The 22,100-nt window shown below is 37.8% G+C and overlaps 1 protein-coding gene across 3 annotated transcripts in view; it reads right to left on the bottom strand.

The window, feature by feature from the left end:
• Positions 1–22,100, bottom strand: part of USP9X (ubiquitin specific peptidase 9 X-linked) — a 97,050-nt gene that overhangs the window by 52,377 nt on the left and 22,573 nt on the right. For all 3 annotated transcript variants that reach the window (XM_014255667.2, XM_014255665.2, XM_005526491.3), the window contains exons 2-13: positions 20,459–20,712; positions 16,730–16,875; positions 16,347–16,426; positions 12,202–12,314; positions 11,654–11,872; positions 10,262–10,377; positions 9,719–9,970; positions 9,503–9,641; positions 7,761–7,913; positions 3,848–3,952; positions 2,167–2,373; positions 1,206–1,342 (exon numbers count right to left, since the gene is read on the bottom strand). In XM_014255667.2, the coding sequence (XP_014111142.1) occupies positions 1,206–1,342; positions 2,167–2,373; positions 3,848–3,952; positions 7,761–7,913; positions 9,503–9,641; positions 9,719–9,970; positions 10,262–10,377; positions 11,654–11,872; positions 12,202–12,314; positions 16,347–16,426; positions 16,730–16,875; positions 20,459–20,554 (1,763 nt within the window). In that variant the 5' untranslated portion in view covers positions 20,555–20,712. The remainder of the gene's footprint in view (positions 1–1,205; positions 1,343–2,166; positions 2,374–3,847; positions 3,953–7,760; positions 7,914–9,502; positions 9,642–9,718; positions 9,971–10,261; positions 10,378–11,653; positions 11,873–12,201; positions 12,315–16,346; positions 16,427–16,729; positions 16,876–20,458; positions 20,713–22,100) is intronic.

Here is a 22,100-nt window from a genome sequence, read left to right on the forward strand (position 1 = left end):
AATTAATTACTGAAAGCAAAGCATCTTTGTTAAAACATGTGCTAAAAGCATTCAACTTGAATAACCAGGTAGCTTGGTTTGCCTAGATCTTACAGCATGAAAAACGTTAAGGATTCCAAGACACAGAAAACTGACTTTTCTGCGAATTAGCAGCTAACTTTGTGACCTTTTTGGATAAACCTCACACATTCATTAATGTAAAACTATAAGGAATTAAAATACATGGAAAATTTGAGAAGTATGTTGCAAACTAAATGAATAAAGAAAACTTGAAAAGCCAGAAAAGGAATGCAACATATCACAGCTCCTGAAAATGGTATCAGTAAGAAGATAGTGTTGTATAAATTGTGGCTTATTTTCCTCAACTTTTCCTGATGTGATCCTTCTTGTGAGCTGACTGTAATAACTATGTTGATTTGAATATTTTATCTGCTACAAGAATTAAAACAAAGCAATTGTGGAACACTGATAAGCCAACAATATTTTTCAGGAGTCTGTAAAAATTCTGATGTGGATAAGAATACTCTTAGGGGCTCAATCTTTCTTACTGAGAAGACATCTAAAATAATTAAAATGATCATGTATACTTTAACAAGCCCAAACTGATGGCTTCTCATTATTTCTTCCTTCAGAAACAAACATCAAATTAATCCCCCACAAAACAAACCAATACACCCACCCATCCCAATAAAACAAATTCCACACATTTCTAATCTATTCCATTCAGGAGAGAAAATCAGTAGAGAATTTCTCCCAGACCACAAAGTTACCTTTGATTTTAATTATATGAACAAGATGACCTGCAAGAATTTATCATCAAAGAAAAGGGATGGCTGGCTATGTTTGTGTATGCACGTGTGTTCATACAGCCATATAGGCACATAAAACATATTTATGCTTTGTTAGCTAATTCCATTGTCAGACAGAAAAGCCCATAAATAACTGAAAAAGAAACCCAGATTTTCCACTAGATTACTGTAAAAATTATTAAAAATGTGCATGAAGAAGCAGCTAATGCTCTCTTAGCAAAATTAGGTGTCTGATTTTTCAGACACTATTTATACACACTAGAACAAACTCAATCCCACCTTCCAACACAGGTTTTACCTAGATCATCCTGACCTCTTGGGGAAAAAAAAAAATAAATTAAATTCCAACCCATCCAACTCTTAACAGACAAAATTTTATCTGAATCCCATTCTTACCTCAAGTTTTGTGGTGCTTCACCAAACAAACTGCAAATTTCTCTAATTTGTTTCAGTGCAGGAATGACCCATTTGTCATTTGTGCGAAGTTCTTCTATAAAACGATCTATCCACTGGATCTTTTGTGTATCTCGATCCTTAAAGAACAGCAGTTTATAATCAAAAATCAAGCATACTGCAGAACTATCCTAATTCCCCTTCTTTATTTCCAAGATAGAACACACAAACTCAAATAAATACTGGATCATCTGAGTTCTGAAGCATAAAAGCGTAACAGAAGTATCGGAGCAGCACTAGTGGTAGAAGCTGCCAGTGTGTTACAAACTCCCTGCACTCAAGCACTCAGTACTTATTTAACAAGTATTTAAATAATTTGCTCTCTCTCTTATTTATTTCTACTCACGCTTGTAAAATATCAAGAAACAATAAGAAACTGTTTCTTAACAAGATGTACGATGGATTAATTTCAAACCATAATTAATTACTGCTCTGACAGACTCCCACAGAAGTTTGGGTGGGGAAGGAGAATGTATAATAGTGTGAAAAGGATTTTGCTAGGTCCTTTCTAAGATTACACAAAACAGATAATGACTTACTGGCACAAAAAACCTCAACAAAACCCACTGAAACAAATTAACATGACTGAGTTTGGGAAAAAGCAAAGTTGGGGGTGCTGCTTTTCCTTTCTCCCTATTCATTTTGGTAGGGCTCTTTTCCAATTCTTCCAGTGTGCTAAATATAGTATGTCACCAATTGCAACAAGATAGGTATACTGATGCATTACACTCTCTTCCATTAAAGCACCAACTGTGTTAATTAAAATATGTTCTGTAACATTTTAAAAGTACCAGGATGTTGGTAGAACCATACTAAGTAACACCTTTGTTAAATTAGCAAATACCTCGAATTTTTAATGGGGAATGGAAGGAAATTCTGACTGATTTCATACTGGATTACTCACCTGTGAACAACTGTAATCTAAGATTTTAATATGGGCACTAAGAGCCTGGTCCATGATATCAACTGGCACATCGTCACTGTGAGCCAAATTCCACAAAAGGTTCAGCACTTTGTGTGCCATCACACCATCCTTGTCGTCCTCTGCAAGGCGACGGATTAACTCAAGCAGTTTCTCACGCTGTTTCTTGCTTGCATTCGTCCAACTTGCCTAAGACAGTATTTTTAAAAAATATTATATAAGTCCTTATGTTAGAAATTCTACACATAACCTGCACTGTTAACAAACAGTGCAGCAATAAAGTGATGCAACTACATAAAGACCTTTCACATTAATTCCTGTCATTAATAATAAATAGCAAATTAGAGCAATACATAAGCCAGACACAACTGAAGAGCTCTTCTAGTATTTGCAACCATAGCATATTCAACTTGAAGCTTAAAAAAGATGGCTCTTAGTTTAAAGATCACAGACATGCTTGAAAAAGTTAACATTACCATTGACAATTTCACCAACAATCAGAGTAGACTCAGCTGTTTCTTTCAAATGCTTTCATGAAACTCCTGTGCTTACACTTAAAAGATTTCTTAAGTAACTTACAATCACTACATAAGTAAAACTTTTGTATCACTCATGTCTCTGAATCTGACTGAAACACATGGCTCCTGCATTACATTAACCTTTTTCTGGCTAAGTTTTCAATATAATATCACTTCATATTCATCCCTCAAGGTCAGACGCAACAGTTTACACACAGAATTTCTGAGCACTGGGTTGAGTATCTGAGCTACAGAACATTAGACCCACATTCATCAAACTACAAGACCACATTAAACAAAGCACAAATTGCATGTAAGATATGACTATATTGCATTTATCTAAAAAGAGAAAACAGAGTCTACTGAGTCTACAAAGCTGGCTTGCATTTTCTAGTACAGCAGATCATGTCCTGAAAGTGAAACAGTAAAACAACCCAGACAGCACCACTACTGGAAGCTGCAAATGTTAAATGTTATACGTGAAAGCCAGTGAATAACATAAACTTTCAGAAACAAGTTGTTTTGTCATTTCAAACAAATCACTATGTGTTTATAAACACTCAACTTTATCTTCCTAAGACTGTTTGATTTTGTATGTAAGCTAAACAGAGAAAAGTTATTACATGATAGAGAGGAAGTTGGGGGAGCAGGGAACGGAAGTCCTTGATCTCCTCTACTTAAAAGATCAAAAGTAGCATTGCCCAGTAAACCTGACAAAACCTACTCTAATGCCAGGAGAAAAACATTATTTATTAAATCACCAAACACTTCTTAATTTAGAACAAATGCAAAAAGGTATCTAAGATAAATAACTTACTTTATTTGGAAAACTATATTCCTAGGATGCTAAATTTAACTTTAATACTACAGGTGAAGTGTCCTAACCAGAAAACAAAACTGTCTACTACACAAACATAAGCAGCCTTTGTTTTAGACAGGAAGTAAAGAGAAAATCTCACAAGGAGTGCTCATTAAAGAATAGCCTTTCTAGAATTAAATACTACAGACTGCTGCTACACACTAAGTCTTTTAACACACAGAAACTGAGCAAATCTACAAGAAGTAGAAAGAAAAATACTGAAAAAGCCACAAATTTACACACACCCTCACAACCCATTTCCTGAATACAGTCAAAACAAAACTACCTTGAAACAATCAAACAGGTGATCAAGCTGTTCAGGAGAGAAATCCCAAGCTAATTTTGCGAGAAGATCATGTACATTTTTTACAATGGCTTCATGTTTTCCTGCCTGTCAGGAAGAAAAAAAACAAAATCCACCAACAATTTATAATAAGTCAAGCAGCAAGACACTTTACATAATTTTTATAAAGAAGACTGCTAGAAGTGGCCAGCAAGAAAAGCTGATGCTGTGGGAGCAGCACAGCAAACTGAATACTTCACTGGGAATTTACAATATTTAGATTTCCCTTTTAAGTGTAAGTATTTAAGAGCGATTTGTGTGTGCACACAAGCATTTATTTAGACCATAAATACTGCGGCATCAAAATATTTTTTTTTTTTTTGTTCCTGCTATAAAATCAAGCTGGGACAGAGGACAATAAAATCTAAAAGGGTACTTTAACTTACAAACTAGTATTTTAATGTTGTTTTGTGTGAGTTTTTATGATTTGGGGTTATTTCATAAGAAATTACTCAAAATCCACTTCTGAATTTCACTGAGGTGTTTAAAGGTGTAAACCAATTATTAGTATTTCCACATAAGCTGGAGTACTTCATTTGTGTTAGTGGATTCACAGAAAACTAAATCCTTCTATTACAAACAACTTGTCACCAGACAATGTTCTCAAGTCCAGCAGCTTCTGAACTTACAAATCCAGCAAAGAGACAACTAAGGATAAGATGTTGAGTTTTACACTAGACACAGTTTTAAGTGAGACTTTGGTGTACATCACAATTTTGACACTTAAGGAGGAAGACAATGAGGGGGAAAAAAGCTAGTTCCATTTAACTCTGAGCATGAAGAAAATTTTCTGCCGAGGCTGGAAAACACATTCTGTACTTTACATCTGCACTCAAAACCAACAAATTTGCACTATGAGAATCAATCGCTGATTTACTGCGGAAAATTTTCCTGTAAGTGAGAAATAAGATATGCAAAACAAATACCTAGAATACACATACTGATGTAATTAATCTTGTTAAAAATATTAAACTATTAAACTATTAAACTATTAAAAATACATGTATAAGCACTTTTGAAATTCAATTCCTACTAAAAACTTCCATCAGTAATTTAAAACTAAAACCAAACCAGACTAACAGCTTTGTTATATGCTGTGCCTCAAACTCTTTATAAAGTGCCATTAATTTTTTTTTAAAAAAAGTCATTTTAAGTATTAATGTTCATTTTCATGTTTTGGGTCAGATTATAGGAGGAAAAATTACTAAACCCATCATTCCACTTGACTTTGGAAAACATAATGTAATTTTTTTCTTCTTACCAGACCATTTCCTGGATAGAAAGAAAAAACTGAAAGCATACAGGGCAGAAAGAGCATCTGTAATACAACAAATAAGAGAAGTATGGCCAGTCCTGGGGGGACCAAGAAGAGCAAGAAGAAGGCAGGTAACAACCTTGATTTGGGAGGTTTTTAACTGATACGTGGAAGCTGTTAAGCCGTGAAGGGTCTGGGGAAGCAGAACCAGAGAGGAGAAGGTAAGGAACTTGGTGTGTGGCCTGCCAGCTTGTTGCACAAGAATGGGAAATGCCTGTGAAGTTCCAGTTAAATACTCCAGAATGTAAGTCATGAGACCTCAACTCCTGCCATTCTCTATTTTGCACAGCTGGATCTTTCCCTGCAACTCCAGAAGCTCCAACTTGCAGCAATGCTTGCATTTAGAGACTTCCAAAATTACTCCTTTAATCAAATACACTCCTATATTGTGAGCACTGGCTTTGTAAGACATGAAAACATTTCAAAAAAATTAAAACTTAGGATGCTTTTGAAAGTAAAAGCAGCATAATTGGATTTCTTTTAGTAATACTAAGAGTCTCAGGTGCATGCTCACCCTGTAAACCCAGGCAGCAACACAAGAGCTTGAGCCTGAAAGCAAAACCTCCCCACTCCTGCACTGAGGCCGAGCTAAAATAGTCTGTTATATAAAGCTACACAGTAAATCAACTCCTCACTACTGAATTTCATGCCCCAGCTGCTCTCAGGGGCAGTTGTTTAGTAAGAACTTCTCAAAAGTACTATACACAGGGAGTAGTGAAGTAGGTGAAACTCATTCTGTATTAGCAGATTTTAGTATTCTTAATTTTTAGTCCATTATAATCGCATGGCTAAAACTTCAGTGAAACCATCTACCTGGATGAGTTACCTTCACACAAAAAAAAGTACATTGCAAAATTACAGCCAGAGTACTTTAGCAGCCACCCACTTGAAAGAGTAAGAAGTGAGCAGAGCAAGCTGGGTATTTTAAGGGCATGGAACATTTCTTCTGAAATTAACTATATTTACTCCTAATTTTTATTTAACTGTTAGGGTGGACTATTCCCACTTCTAAGGGTTGCACCACGTATTCCCATTTTTCTGGAAGGGTAGAAAGTCTGACTTACGCTATCTTATCCATATGTCCTATTTCCAAGCACTAGGAGCAAGGTAATTGCTTAGAAGACTTTTTTTTTTCCCAAATTTCAGATTTTTTCTCCTCTTACTAAAAGTGAGGCTCTAAAATAGGTAAAATAAGCCTACTAACAGCAAAATAACCTCTCAAATTTTTTATTTCTTATTTTTTTTTTCCCCTTACAGGTATCTTGTATTCTGGAAAGATCTACAGACTACAAGCTGAAAACTAACAGTATGATCCCAGATTAATCTGTGCATTAATTCAAGTAATCTGTGTATTGCTCTTCTACATGATGAAATTTTCTTAACTGAACTTTGGGATAATATAAAAAGACTGTACTGAGTTTCAGCCTGTGCAGTTACTGCCATGCTGGAATTGAAGGTTAGGCATGATGAAGTTACTTGCAACACCAGAGATCTCGCCTACATCACCTGCAAGTGTTTTAAATGTAACCTCAAAGTAAGTCCACTTAAACCAAACTGTTATAGTCTCAGAACAGCAGGAACACACGTAAACTGTGTTACTAAAATAACCAAACTTGTATTAGCCCTAGTCAGGGGATAACCCAGCTGGCAACTGAGCAGGACAGAGCTGCTCACTCAACTCTCCACCCCACAATACCATGGGGAAAGAGAGTCAGGAGGGTCAAAGTGAGATAACATAGTTACTACAGAAGCTACTATGGAGAAATTTAACTCTATCCCTGCCCAAACCAGAGACCCCCCTCCCTCCTTGTCTTGGAAACCAGAGTTAGCCTTCCCACACTTGAAAGGCTGGCCTGAGGACTTATTTGTAGAATCAGACTTTTACTAACCAATATTCACGTTTCTATCCTACTTTTTTTTTTTAATTTTCTGTATACTCAGTAATTCTCAATGGTTTTGTCTCTACAGATGCCTAGTCTGTGTGCTAAACTCATGCAGCCCACAGCTAAGGAAGTCCAGCCTCCCCAGTCATGTAAGTAAAAAATTCAACATTGTAAAATTTGTGATTTTCCAAATATAATTACTGCAACACATAGAAAAGAACTCACAGTTAAACAACTTCCAGAAGTCATTATTATAAGCCTTACTAATCACACTCTGCCCGGGAAAAACTTACACAACTGTGGGGAACCCAGAGACTAGCAACACATATTTCTTCATGCATTTTAAAATACTAAGTTATCATGTATCATGTCTTTGATCAACACTGAAGGCTCCTTAATACCTAAAAAGGAGCATCTCTGCACTATGTTCTGAGCCGTTCCCTCAGGCTTTACATACACATGTAGCTGACCCCTTCCACTGGAGACATTTGAGATGACAATTTTAAGCTCCAAGACCCCCAAAATTAACACCATTTCATCTCAATTTTTTCTTTAGCTTTGTCTGCCACAGAGCAGAAGCAGCCCAGGTTCTCTTCTCAACACGACATACAAGGAGATGCCTCCTGTGCCGAAGCAGACAAACAGCTGAATTATTTACCTGTGCAGCCCAAATGTTGTCAAGATCCTGCAAAGTGAGAGCTTTCTCTTTGATGACAAACCGGAGAATTTTCTCAAGTTTTTCTACATATTGAGGTTGATGAAGACTATCTCTTAATACAATTGATAAAATGTTGTTCTGCTGGATCCATTCCTGAATATAAAAAGAAAGTAATGCCATCTCGAATTATTCGGGTGCCATCATTGATATTTAAACTACAAAACAAAAATCCATCCTGTTATGGATTAAAAAAAATGCAGCACAACAGGAAAACCACAATTTTTAATTTCCTCTCTCTTAAAAAAAACCCCCAAAAACCAAAAAGCCAACAGAAACAAAATCACCATTTTAAATAATCAAATATATTACTAGATTATTATTGGAATCCTCTTCATTGTGTTATCTTAGGGGGAATTTTTTTTCAGGCATATTAAAATCACAAACTCAGAGCATAAAAATGTTCAAACAATTTTAAATATAAGAAGCCAATGTAAAGAAGAGTTAACTCTTCTATTCAAGGAACAAAATTTTTATCTTCCAATTCACAGTCATTAAGTATCAAAACCAAATGGTTTAAGACACTTCTAACTCTAATGGTACAGCTACAGCATATCCCATAAAAAGGACTTAAGCAAGGACTGAAATATAAAAAAGATTATTTAAATACTGCCACTTAGGGTTTTTAAAATGTTTCTAATTGAACCAGAGGCAAATAGTCAAGCCATATTTAAGGAGATGCAATTTTCTCAGTGGTGTCACTGACATGGTCAGACCGTTTTGTTCCAAGTGAAGCAAAGCAGGATGTGCTCTGAGCACTGAAAGAGAAAACAAACATCCACAGCATCGCAATTTCCAACAGTCTCCTCGATTAGACCTAAAATATTCAAGCTCATCTCATGGAATAATGGAATCTAGACACTTTCAGTTAAACACACAGGTCTTGTATGGGATGCCAAACTGTACAGAATGTGTAAAAAAGAGACCTATTTCCTCCTACTGCTTTAAAAGGTCAAAACTACAGTTACTTTCCTGTCAGATGTCCTTTAGTAGATTACAAACTTCTCAACAGGTGGCCGCTCAGAAAGATGAGGCAGAACAGGGTAAAAATAATTTAACGCAACTAGATTTCACAAAGATTATGGGAAAATAGTTCTTCTTTTAGTTCTATAATTACATATTTTCATACTTCCCTATACATACATTCAAGCAACATATTCAAAATATGAAAATATTGATTAAAACAAAAATGCGATATCTAGAATTTTCTGTACCAAAGCGTCCAGCTTCTGAAATGTGAGAAGCAGACTAGTCACTCAGAACTCTAATGAGAAGAAGCTGAAGCACCAAACCCAGACTATAACCTTATTTAAATGATCAGTAATTTTCTAGTTACTGTGGCACTGAAGTTTCAAATGAATCACACTTGTTTTGTCTAGGTTTCTCTGGGTTTTTTAAAACTCTATATAGAACCCACACTATTCAAGGATCCATTTTTGAGCCATGGCTTTAGCAGCACTGAAAAGTAATTCTCAACAGGAGCTTTGACACAAATACAGCATTCTTTCACAGAAGGGCTACTATTAAAGTGCTTTATTACCATCACATGATACCTAATGTTTCTAACACTGTATATTAAAATAAACAGTGTGTGCTGGAGCCACAGTGTATAGCTACTTCTACAGCTGAAGCACAAAGGAGAAACAAAATCTGTGCAATGAACTTCACTGAAAAGGAGCACTTACTGCCATTCTTTCAGCTGTGAGCCACTCCTCCTCTTCAGGATTACCATGTCGATGAGTGTAGTATGACACACTGGATATTACTTTGTTAACTTCATTTAGTGCATTCATTTTACCATTGAAAGAGGAAATTTGTAACAACCTGTGAGAAAAATTTAATGTAAGAAGTGTGGAAAAAAATGTCACCAATGGCATATTATATTAGGAGTAGCACCTTACCTAAGAATCATTTTTAACCTAAATATTTCTAAATTTTTTACAGTTTCTTCTTGTCCTGGAACTCTTGAAGCTAAGTTCTTTAGAGATTTGATTATCATTGACAGAGCATCATTTTTGGCTTCATTCTTTGCTTCTTTTTTCAGTTCATCATCTGTTAAATTTTCTAAAAACTGTGGAACCATTTCTATAATTGGAAGGAAGTATTTCTTCACTGTATGTAATGTTAAAAATTCAAAACATTGTCCAAATGGCCTAAAAAACAAGGAAAAAAAGGAAAGTGTGATAATCGGTATGATTTTTTTATTATTTATTTTATTACTTATGATAATAAGGTGCAATTAATTAAAGAAACTCATATCTACTTAGAAGCACATGGTGAAGGAAGAATTTCTTAGAAGAAATGGTGAAGGTAGACACAATGAGATAAAGAGATGGAGTGAAAGGAAGTGCTTCAATAGAAGTCTAAGCTTTCTGCTAACACAGTATTTTATACTGAGTCCAACTTTTGTAAATGCATAAATGATTATTTTGAAAAAAACTTACTTGATGAGAGCTGCAATGATCTGAACATTCAATGCTGATCCACTCATGAACCGATCATGCAAGATCTGAAATCCATTTAATGTGCCAAACTTGTTGATAAGATCTACTAGCCAACCCTGTAATAAAACAAAGTTATTTTCTGATATTTATAAAGTACCATTTAGAAATACTTTCAATTGTTAATAACAAAATTTGCTTTAAAACAATTTTTAAAAACAGTTGTGCTTTACACAACAGTTTACATATCCAGTTTAAAGGAAATGCTCAGAAACAGGCACCAAGATCTGCTCTTTGACATGATGACAGAAAAGATGCTGTCTATGAGCTACTCAAAGAAATTTATTAAATATACAGGAAAAAAATTGACTATAATTTAGGTCCAGCTTTGGCTGTTAAATTACTACAGAAAGTCTGACAGTTCTGGCATTTTTTCTTTGCTCTGGATGTAATAATGCCACATATAAAAATATTAAGAATGCAAAGTAATATTCTTCTAAACACAGCTAGCAATGCACGGGAAGTCCAAGGACACTGGAGCTTTTTATCCTTGGCTCTTACAAGTCAATAGTCAGCAGTTCCACTAAAGGAACCCCCCCCCCCCCAAAAAAAACCCCAAAACAACAAACAAAAAAAAACCAAACAAAAACAAAAATCCCAAACAAAAAAACCCCACCAAAAACAAACAACCCCCCACAAAAAAAAACTAAAAAAAACCCAAAACAATTAGATATAGATATATTATCGATGCCATCTGGAGATCAATTCTGAAAACTTCAGACTCATGAACCAGGATGGATTGCTAATCTTCACTTCCAGTTAAAAAAATAAAACAACAAAAACAAAACCCCCAGAAACCACAACTACAAAAACAAACAACAAAAACCCCAAACAAACAAAAAACCCAAACCTTCAACATCCACCCAAAACAAAACAAAACTAAAAGCCACTGAAAAAAACACACTGACAGTAGTATCTCATGTCCAATAAAAACATTTCTTCCACCACTGGAAACTGTAAAGGAGACAAAATTCCTACTTTATCACATAATCTCCTCCTCCAAATGTGTCATCTACAAAATTTCATGTTAAGTGTGAAGGCAATAAATGGTAAATGCAAGCAAGCAAATTAACAGAGTAGGAATGGCATTCCAGCAGGGTTGTGCCAGCTTACCACAGAAAGACCTAACACAGTTTGATTGCACACCAAAGACAGGAAGAGTCAGAAGGGGAAATATACATTAAATCAGGAGTCATAAGCAGCAGAACACTTTAGTGATAGAGAGAACAAAAAGGGCTTTTGCTCCCCCCACTCTAAAACATTTGCCTACAGCTGCTGTATCATTAGGTAACACATCACAGAATAAAATACACAGGTCTGGAAAGGCTCTCATACCTTTGGTGATCGTGGGTCAGGAGGACGGGCATAAAGTTCATCTTCAGCGAGCTGGACTCCTGCAGGAACTGTTTCTGAGGGACGAGTACCATTGTATAGATGGAATTTGCAGTGAGGATTTAAGGCCATGGCAAGAAGTTCAAGAAGGGGAAACCAATCTTGAGACAGCTTGGCCACACAGAGTTCCACTAGTCGATGAGTGTTGTTAATAATACATCTCTGTTAATTAAAAAAAGAACAAGTAAGAATGTGGCAGGGGACCATGCAATGAATATGAACTATAAACTCGGAACATACATGGTTCAGTCCTCCCCAAATCATCTCATGTTTTATTTCCTTCCAAAACACTGGAGGCAATAAAGTGAAACACTGACAGAAAGATGAGTCACCACTGCCTATCCAGATCCATGCATACAAGTTTTCTCACAAGTTGCTACTGAGTTTCAAAGATTAGGTCCAGTTTTCAGAGTCTCCTCCTAATCACAAAGGCAGTCTCTTTCCTGATTTAAATTATCATGCTCTTCAGACACAAAACTTTAAAAACTCACATGAATCTCAAACTTCCAGCCGCTCACTGCCTCGTCTGTAAGGATTTTTGTGAAGGATATTGTTAACCCATCCCGAAAAAATCGCTGGCATGCTTCACTTTTGACATCAAGGCCTATTTAAAATGAGAAAGAACAAACTATTAGACATGGAATTTAACTAGGTGTTACATCAACATTTTAAATGCTGAAAGCAGAGCTTTGGTGTGCCAGTGTTGGTAAGTTCTTCTCAGTAGCTCATACAGGGCTGTGTTTTGATTTGGGCTGGAAACAGTGTTGATAACACAAAGATGTTTTCTTTACTGCTGAGCAGCGCTTTCAAATCTGAGGTTTTCCCACTTCTCATACCACCCTGCCAGGAAGTAAGCTGGAAGTGCACAAGGATTTGAGAGGGGATACAGTTAGGACAGCTGAGCCTAAAGGACCACAGGGATATCCCAGACCATATGGTATTGTGACTAGCCTACAGAGCTGAGGAAGAAGGAAGGAGGAAATGTTTGAACTGATGTTGTTTGTCTCCCCAAGTCATTGTTACACATGACAGAGCCCTGCTGTCCTGGGGATGACTGAACACCTGCCCAACCATGGGAAGTGATGCATGAATTCCTGGGTTTGCTCTGCTGGCACACAAGGCTTTTGTTTTACCTGTTAAACTGTCTTTATACCAACTCTTGAATTTTTTAACTTTTGCCTTTCTGATTCTCTCCCACATCCCACGGAGGGGCAGTGAGGGAGAGGTGCTTAGTGAGGCTGTGCGGTGCTTAGTTGCTGGCTGGGGTTATATCACAACATTTGGACTTCAAAGGTTTGGTGTTTAAAGTTTCAGAATTGATTTTAAACAAGTCATGCATGAAAACAAACTTACATAAGCTTAAATGGATAAAAACTTGATGGATTAATGTTCTAGTAAAGCCACCTCAAAAAAATTACACTCCTTCACATAACTTTTAAATTGTTCTTTATAAACATGTGATCTGGCCTGTTCTTTTTCCCCACATTTACAACATACTTGAATAGATATACTAGCAAAAATAATAGTAAGTACTATCTTTATCTTCCATTCTTCTTTATGTTCTCCCTTATCTACTTGCTAAAAGCAAAACCAGCGAGTGAAGAGGGGTAAAAATAACCATTGCAAGGGAATGCAGAAGATACAGCTTCAGTAAGCAACTCAGAAGTGGTCCCACAGAAATGCAGATGAATCATCTTGAGAGACAGAGATGGTCTTTAGAGGGTGCTGGAAACAACTCCCATTACTTGGCTGGCCTAACTTGTGGATGCACATGTGCCCATGCACACACAGTTTAATTTTTTTATCACTAGGGCCTCTCTCTCTTTCCCATTTCATGCAATTCATCAAAAACACAGATTTGGGATCAAGTCTGAAGGTTTTTATTGTGTAGTGAAATCTCATTTCAGTTTAAGTAAGTTATAAATTCCAGAAGTTGCTTTGCATTATGCTTGCGTGTGTCACATTGGAAAGTTCTGGCAGCATGTTAGAGAAACGAGTGTAAATGTTAGGAGCAATAAAATCCTTTTGAAAAAAAGAGTGTGAAAGAAAGAATATTCTTGCCCATAGAAATCAAAACCCTAAAGTAAACCATTTTTTAAATCTTTTAAATTTATAGTATCCAATTCACTATGACATTTATTTCTGGAGCCAATCTTGTTACTGAAAATACTTCGTAAGTATTCCAGATTTATTGTGAAGATAAACATCAGTCTAGCTATTACATGCTATTTTTCAAATAGGTTTTCTTCTGTTAGCAAGTAACTCCAGACTATCTGTTGATAGTTTCATGGGTCATTGTTTAACAGAGAATAATAGATCAATGCCTACACATTAAAAGAGAATTTTCCATAAATGGGTGCATCTGCCAGGAATAATGCAAGTCTAACAGGATTCACACTACTCTGTCAAATTTGGTCCTTTCACTTGAAGGTGGTAATACTGAGTTCATTCCTATATCTACTTTCAGTTAGTTCTGTTATGTCCCTTACAATTGTAGTTCCTGAAAAGATTTAAAGATGATGTGAATATCACTCTTATTTTATAGCCAGGGTCACAAATAGCTACCCTGCAGTCACTCCAGAATGCTGATGGCCATTGGCCGTGTTTGGAATAAAAGCTATTTAAGAGCCCTAACAAGAAAATAGTGCTTGATAAAAAACATGTAGCGGGTTCTTTCTGGTTTTGTTGCTTAACAATTTAAATAAAACACAGAGTTTATGTAATTCAAAAGCTGGTTATTTTTCAACAGGCCCTTTCAGTTCCTCCTTTTGGAAACAGATCTTGTCAGAATATGAAAAATTCCCATAGACATGTAGCACAGAGTCCAATTCTAGATGTTACTGAGATAATGGAGCAGCTTAATCTACTAAGAAATATAAACAACAGAACCATATTGCTTCTCTATATATACCCCACTCTCAAAGAGTGTCTGCCAAGCTCTGAGCTACCACAACAGCATCAGTTACACCAAGTTACACCCTATCATATTCCTTGGGAACTGGAAGTTATTTAAAAGGAACCATGTTAGCCATCATGTAACTTCAAGTAACAAAAACCCCTCCAAGAATCTAGGAGGTAGCTGTAAAGATAACACAGTAAACAACTTCTTCTAAGAGCTTTCCTTGTTTTCTCCTTATCCAATAATACCTGCATACACACAGAAATTCATCTAGAGGGCAAGAGAAAACATAATTAAGTAGCAACACAGAAGTACTTTTTAGAATTGCAACCAACAACTTAATAAAAATCAAAGTGCAAAAACATATGAATACATTTCCACTGTTTTTCACAGCTTCAATAAGTTTTTCTTTAGGGGAACTTTCAACTAAGCCTGGTGCTTTGGGGAAGTAGATTGATGTCAGAAGTAGCTAGAGATCTCATTCTGCTCTTATTATTTCACTGCATTGACAGCTTTTAGGTTTTGAGTTGCTTTTCCTTTTAAAGAAGACTTAGCAGCTGGCAGAACATACATCTCCTCTCTCACAAATCACAAGCAGAAAATTTCTTTTTACTGCACTGTTCCAACAACGCAGACACAAAGGTGGCTGCACTTTCTCTCGAAAAGCTGGCATTTTTTTTTCTTTCAGAACAGATGTGATCCCTTGAACATCCTACACTTGCTTAAGGATCCCTGCCAGACCCAGCTACACACAAAGTCACCAATTCCAAGCACAACTACAGCTGATAAATCATAGCTGGCAACAATATGTCATTATCCTGTGCGGGATCAAAAGGATGCACCCTAATTTTTGTTTCTCCACACAGTGCTCCAAAGCAGAAAAGACTTAACAATCAAGACAACCCAGAATATCATGACCACAATCAGCTTTTTAATCTTAAAGCTGCTTAAGAATAACATTTATTAACATGGAAATGAAGTTGTCCTGGGTCAGCACCTATGCAGAAGAAAGAGGAGGCACTTTGTATGGTGCTATATTTGAAACACAAAGAGCTGGTAAGTGTAGATACCCTAAAAAATTAATTTTACTGTGACTCTTGTTATTACTCAAATACAAGCAACTTCCCAGGAGAACAGAATTTTCCAGAACACATGGCAAACCTGTCAATCTGACCAGTACAATTTAACAAACACATACACTGTCCTGACATGGAACTCTCTTACTCCCAAGTCAGACACCAGCAAGCACTGGTAGAACTATTAGTCTAAGCCATGCTGTTTAAAATGCTAACTTTTCTCTGATATTCTTAAAAGTATATGTGTGCCAAATCTGAACAAAAATTTATGGCAAGACATTTGCAAGCTAGGCTAGAAACTTATTAAAAAATAAAAACCAACTAGAATTCTTTGAGTTTCAGCATCTGCTACAGAGACCAAACCCACTAGGTCTGATATCAAAGTGAATACAGAAAACAGGTATGACAGGAATGATAGGATTTTTACATCTCTGAGCTTATTCAACTTCCCTACTCGTGCTAAGACACCTATTTCTAACTACATTAATGGCTTTTTTACAGTTTTCATCTGTGAAGATTTTGCATAGCCCTCTGACACAATCCTCAACACCAGGGTTGTAACAGAAATTATTAACAATTTTTAATCCTTCACCAGGGATTCAAAAGAAGAAAAAAAAACTTTGCACATCAGTCCACCAATAATCAAATGTCTTTCAGTTACCTTTTTTACTTAGGTCAATAGCAGCTTCTAGAAGAACTTCTAATTCTCCTTTCGGCAATACAGGAACAACCCATCGAGGCCTATATTCAAAAACAAACAAACCCAATTTCAATTGTGTTTCTGAAAAACCAAGAATTCTTGCCCCATTGTAATGCTTTTAAATATAGGCTCAGGACATAGATTTGTAAATTCACTGACAAATATTACACCAACCAACCCAAACAAAAACACATTCTGCTTTAAGCTTCTTTCTCTTAACAACTTTAACCAAACAAAAAAGACATTTCAAGAAATCCAGTGAAACAAAGATACAAAAATTCTGATTCCACTATCAAGAAGTTTGCACAGAGCATCTACACCTTGTCAAAAAAGCATGAAAATACCTGTTGATCATGTCATCCAACTTTGCCAGGTCTGTGTGTGGAAATGCAGGCTCCTCATCTTCAAGCTGGGGTGGAGCATCAGCTTGGCCCTGCTCATCAGGCGGGGTAGCTGGGGAGTTCTCATTGGAAGAATCAGGTGAAGAAGTCTAAAATTAGGATGAAAAATACTTTAAGTACTACCTGCACTTGTGTTCACATGTTTTGGCAGTTTTCTGTCATAATATATTCCAAGGAATCATCTCAAGTACATATCAATATAAAATAATTTTATTTCAGATTTATTAAGAAAAAACAGTGCATAAAATGTGCTATATATTTTTTCTATGTTGGCTGTTTAAAAATCAAAATCTTTACCAGTGAGGAAAGTGGGGTTTTTTTGGTAACAGTTTCTACTTTCAGCAGATCTTTTTTCCAGAAGGTGAAATAAATACACTGAAGCTCCAGTTTTCACAAATCTCGACCAGAAAAGTTGATTGCTTTAAGTAGAGAGATAATTTTCAACACAAGTGCAGAAGAAAACAATAATGAAAAATGCTTTCTTAAAGAGTTTGCTAAAAATGAGTGACTCACTACTGTAACCATCTACTAATCAACCTTGAAGAATATGATTGTTACATCCACTTTGACGGGCCATGCAAAGCACAATGCTTTTTGCGGATGTCACTTATTATTCATACACAGAAACAGTATGAACTGACAATAAGAGCAAGACTTAGGAAGACAAAACCTCAAGACCATTTTTCACCTGCTGTACCACATCTGGTTAGCAGGGAGTGTTATTTTCTTCACAGCAGCCTGTAGGGTGCTGGGTTTTTGATTTGCGACCAAAACAGCACTGGTAACACACCAGTGTTTTGTCTGTTGTTGAACAGTGCTGGCACACATTCAAGGCCTGTTTTTCTCTTTGATAACCCCCGTGAAAACTCAGACATAGGCAAGAGATACCATGAGATGGGAACAAGAAAGGCCACCTGGGATGTTGTCAGAGTACGAAGAAATGCAATGAGGAAAGCCAAGGCTCACTTGGAATTAAACCTGGCTAAGGATGTCAAGCATAACAACAAGGGCTTCTTCAAATACATCACAACCAAAAAAAAAAAAAACATTGAAAAATGTAGTCCTGTTGCTGCCTCAGCCAGGAGACCAGGGAGGAGGTCTAGAGGAAGGAGGTTTCCTTTGGTTGAGAAGACTGGGTAGAGACCATGTAATTAAACTTCATAACCACAGGTCCATGGGCCCTGATTGGATGCACCTACAAGTGCTGAGAGAACTGCTGGAAACCATAGTGAGAGGCAGAAGAGGTGCCTGAGGGCTGAAAGAAAGCAAATGTCACCCCAGTCTTCAGTAAGGGCAAGATGGAGGACCTGGGGAACTACTGGCCAGTCAGCCCCCCTTCAACCCCTGGAAAGGTGACAGAAGTGTTCACTCTGGAGGCCATCTTTATCCATGTGGAAGACAAGAAGGGTCAGGATCAGGAGAGGTCAGCACAAATTCACTAAAGGTAAATCATGCTTCACCACCCTGACTGCTTGCTGCAATGAAACAACTACCTGGAGGGATGAGGGGAGAACATGGGATGCTGTCTGCCTCGACTTCAGCAAGGCTCTGACCCTGTCTCTCACAGCATCCGCATTCACAAACTCAAGAAGCAAGGACAGGGTGAGCAGTGAGATGGATTGAGAACTGGCAGATCCCAAAGGTTGGTAATCAGTGACACACGGTCCAGTTGGAGGCCTGTCACCAGTGGTGGCCCCCAAGGTTCAATACTTGGCCCAGGACTGTTTCACTTATTCATCAATGACCCGGGTGAGGGCAGATGCCTCCTCAAGTTCTCTGGTAACACAAGGCTGGGACAAGGGGCCAATACCCCAGAGAGCCCTGCAGCCCTCAGGAACAACCTCAACAGGGTGGAGAGATGGGCAGAGAACCTCCTGAAATCCAGCAAAGGCAAAGGCAGGGTCCTGCACTGGGGAAGAACAGCCCCAGGCACCAGGACAGGCTGGGACTGACCTGCTGGGAAGCCAGGGGAGAAGGACCTGGGGGTCCTGGTGGACAGTGAGCTGTCCCTGAGCCAGCACCGTGTCCCTGTGGCCAAGAAGACCAATGGAATCCTGGGGTGCACTAGGAAGAGCACTGCCAGCAGGTCAGGGATGTGATCGGGCCACTCTGCTGAGCCCTGGTGAGGATCATTGGGAGTGTCCAGTTTGGGGCTTGGAAGTACAGCAGAAATATGGAGCTCCTGGAGCACGTCCAGCAAGACCAGCTAAGATGATGGAGGGACTGGAGCATCTCAGTGAGGAAAGGCTGAGGGGACTGGGCCTATTTAACCCGGAGATGGCTTAGAGGATTCATAAATATCTGCATAAAAGGTGTCAGACAATGGACCAGGCTCTGCCCAGTGATGCCCAGCAATAGGATAAGAGGCAACAGGCAAAAACTGAAGCACAGAAGTTCCACCTGAACATGAGGAAGAACTTAACAGTGAGGCTGACTAAACACTGGAATGGATTGCCTTGAGAGCTTGTGGAGTCTCCTTCTGTGGATATATTGTCTGGTCACAATCCCTAGTACGGTGGTCTAGGGAGCCCTGCATAAACAGGGAGCCTGGATCAGATTGTCACCAGTTGTCTCTTTGGACCTTACCCACCCAGTGATTCTCACTTTGCCCAAGCAGCTAGCAGGGCAAGAGGCTGGGAGAGGACACAGCCGGAGAGCTGACCTGAAATAACCCGAAAGACACTCCATGCCACAGAGCATCACACTTGGCAATGAAACAAAGGGGTTTTTTTCCCAAGGCAGCTGTTGCTTGTGGACTGGTTGGGCATCCATCAGCTGGTAGTGAGTGATGGCACTTGCATCACTTGTTTCCCCCTACCCCTTCATTTATTAAACTGCATTTATCTCAGCCCAAACAGTTTCTCACTTTTTCCCATCCCACTGAGGCAGAGGGAGTCAGCGACAGTGGAGACTGACAGTTGGCAGTTCAGGGCCAACCTACCACACATATCAAAATACAATTCACTCTCAGGAAGGAGCAATCACTAAATCTTATGGTGCTCAAAAAATACCATCTTCATACTGAATTAAATAACAAAGAGTGGCTCTTCTCTTACATGGTTTTGGCTTTACATGATATTGTTTAAAAGCATCTTCTCTGGTATTTTTTTTTCCCCAACAAAAAAAACCCGCTACACTGTGATGCAATATATGAAAGCTTTTACTTTTCTTCTGAGAGCAAGGAACATGAGAAGCCGTTCAGGAAGTCAAGTACAATGAACAGAGACCCGGATGCAGCTGCTCTCGAAGGGGTGATACCAGATTAAGCTGCTTTACCCAGAAAGTGCTTCTGCAGAACTGAGCAGAAACCAAACTCACAGATATAGTGTGGTTTTACCCATCTGTGTTCTACAATGGTTCTACAATGAGGTTCTGAGGAAGCTTCTGATACTAATCCAAGGCTTCTTATCCAAAACAGGTATGCTTGAAAGAATTATGTCACTGCCTGGAAAGGAAGCGTTTTTTGCAATGCCATGCTCTCTAACCATATTTATTTTGCCAATACCACTACCTTCATCCCTCAAAATATTGCTGTACTTCCAAACACACACACAAAAATGTCTAACTTAACTATGAGATCTCCAGAAATATACAGATTCAATTAATTCAGAAACACTATTTCTAAAGAACAAATTCCTTTATTTTTAGATAAATTGACTGTTAATACCATACCTGATTCTGCTGGAGGGGAGGCTGGGACTGTCCATCAGGAGCCTGGCCCTGGCTATCATTCCCTCCTACAGGAGAGCCACGAGTCGTGGCTGTCATACTCGACACAGGGCAGATCTTTGCAATTTTGTCTGCTTATGTAGTTGATGTGAGAGAAGAAATTATAGTCCACTTAGTAAAGTTGAAGTACCAGCATATGCTTGCCTTAAAAAGCTCCAACTCAAGAACATGCCATCTTGCAGAGACCATTGCATAACCTGGAGGGGAAAAAAAAAAGACAATATCCTGTATTAACACATGCATGGAAACACAATCCACATCTGGAAAAGAACATTACAGAAACTGATACATTGCTACAGAGAATCTTCTAGTTTAGACTTAGTATTTCTTTTCATTGAATACAACTGACAAAGTAACATTTAAAATATTTAACATTATTTTGATGTTATAAGTAAAAATTACATTTATAATCACCTTTATACCTTGAGAAATTGACACACACTCCAAATGTGTGGCTGTTTACTCTGTGTTCAGAGTAAATGTGTGCAGCTGTTCACTCTGCCTCTTCTGTGCCTGAATTCCTACAGTAGATTCTCCATCTGAATTCATGGTGCTGCTCAAGGTCTATGTAGAAATGACCTGATTAAGAGCCTGAAAAGCCAAATTTGTAATCTTTTCCAATACTCTCCTCCTGACACTGTCTAACTGCAGATGTCAGAGGGAGTTAAGAGACTGATTCTACCTCAGCTGAGACTAGTAAGAGACGCTGCAGCCAAACTCCTCTTAGCAGATCAGTATTCACCCAGGGAATTTGACCTGTACTCCCCTTGTCCAGCACGTGCCTATGAAAGCCTGGGTCCACTGCCCTTTCAGTTCCACTACAAAGCCCATCACATCCCCACCAAGTGGTTTAGCGGATTATATGAGGAAAATCGTGACATCAGATTTGTTGAACTTGTAATGGTATACCAATAGTTCCATATTCATTGTGTTTCAACTTCAGTGTGTTATATACAGAGAAAAAGAGCTGCATTAAGTTATAACAGTGATTCCACTTTATACCATAAGGCATTGTATAACCACGGAAGCTGAAATGTAATTTCCCAGAGCAACTCAGACTTCCAAGCACCACATAAAACAAAAGCAGTTCTCACAAAGTTAAAAAGCCAAGTAAGGTGATACAAAGAGTTGTATGAGCTTCCAGCAAGATGCATTTGGCAGTGCTGAGTTCCTGATCCAATCACCAAAACCACAAGTTAACAACTGGAGTGAAATTTCTGTTGTAACACTATGCATATTCCTAAGTGTTTTATTATGATGTCTCATCTCAAGTTAAGTTTCAATGCTGTTATCTTCCTCCAAGACATTTTAAAATCTTTTCTTATATTGTATGAATTTGCAAGGCATTACATATACAATAAAAATTGACTGAATACACTCTAATTCCTCTGCCCAGTCTCCAATATTAACAGCATCAACAAACTTAGAGATCGCTAATAATGTCACTAGAATAATGTTCAATTTTGAATAAAATTGTATTGCTTCAAAACACTCCATTGTAATCCATCTCTAGCTTTCATAATTCATATTCATAAGGCTTAGTAAGCCTACTAAGCCCAGAACAAATGCATTACCAACTCAAAAC

Source organism: Pseudopodoces humilis, chromosome 2 (assembly GCF_049639895.1).
Source record: "Pseudopodoces humilis isolate 2021_Gansu_Grassland_sample_001 chromosome 2, ASM4963989v1, whole genome shotgun sequence".
Taxonomy (NCBI): domain Eukaryota; kingdom Metazoa; phylum Chordata; class Aves; order Passeriformes; family Paridae; genus Pseudopodoces; species Pseudopodoces humilis.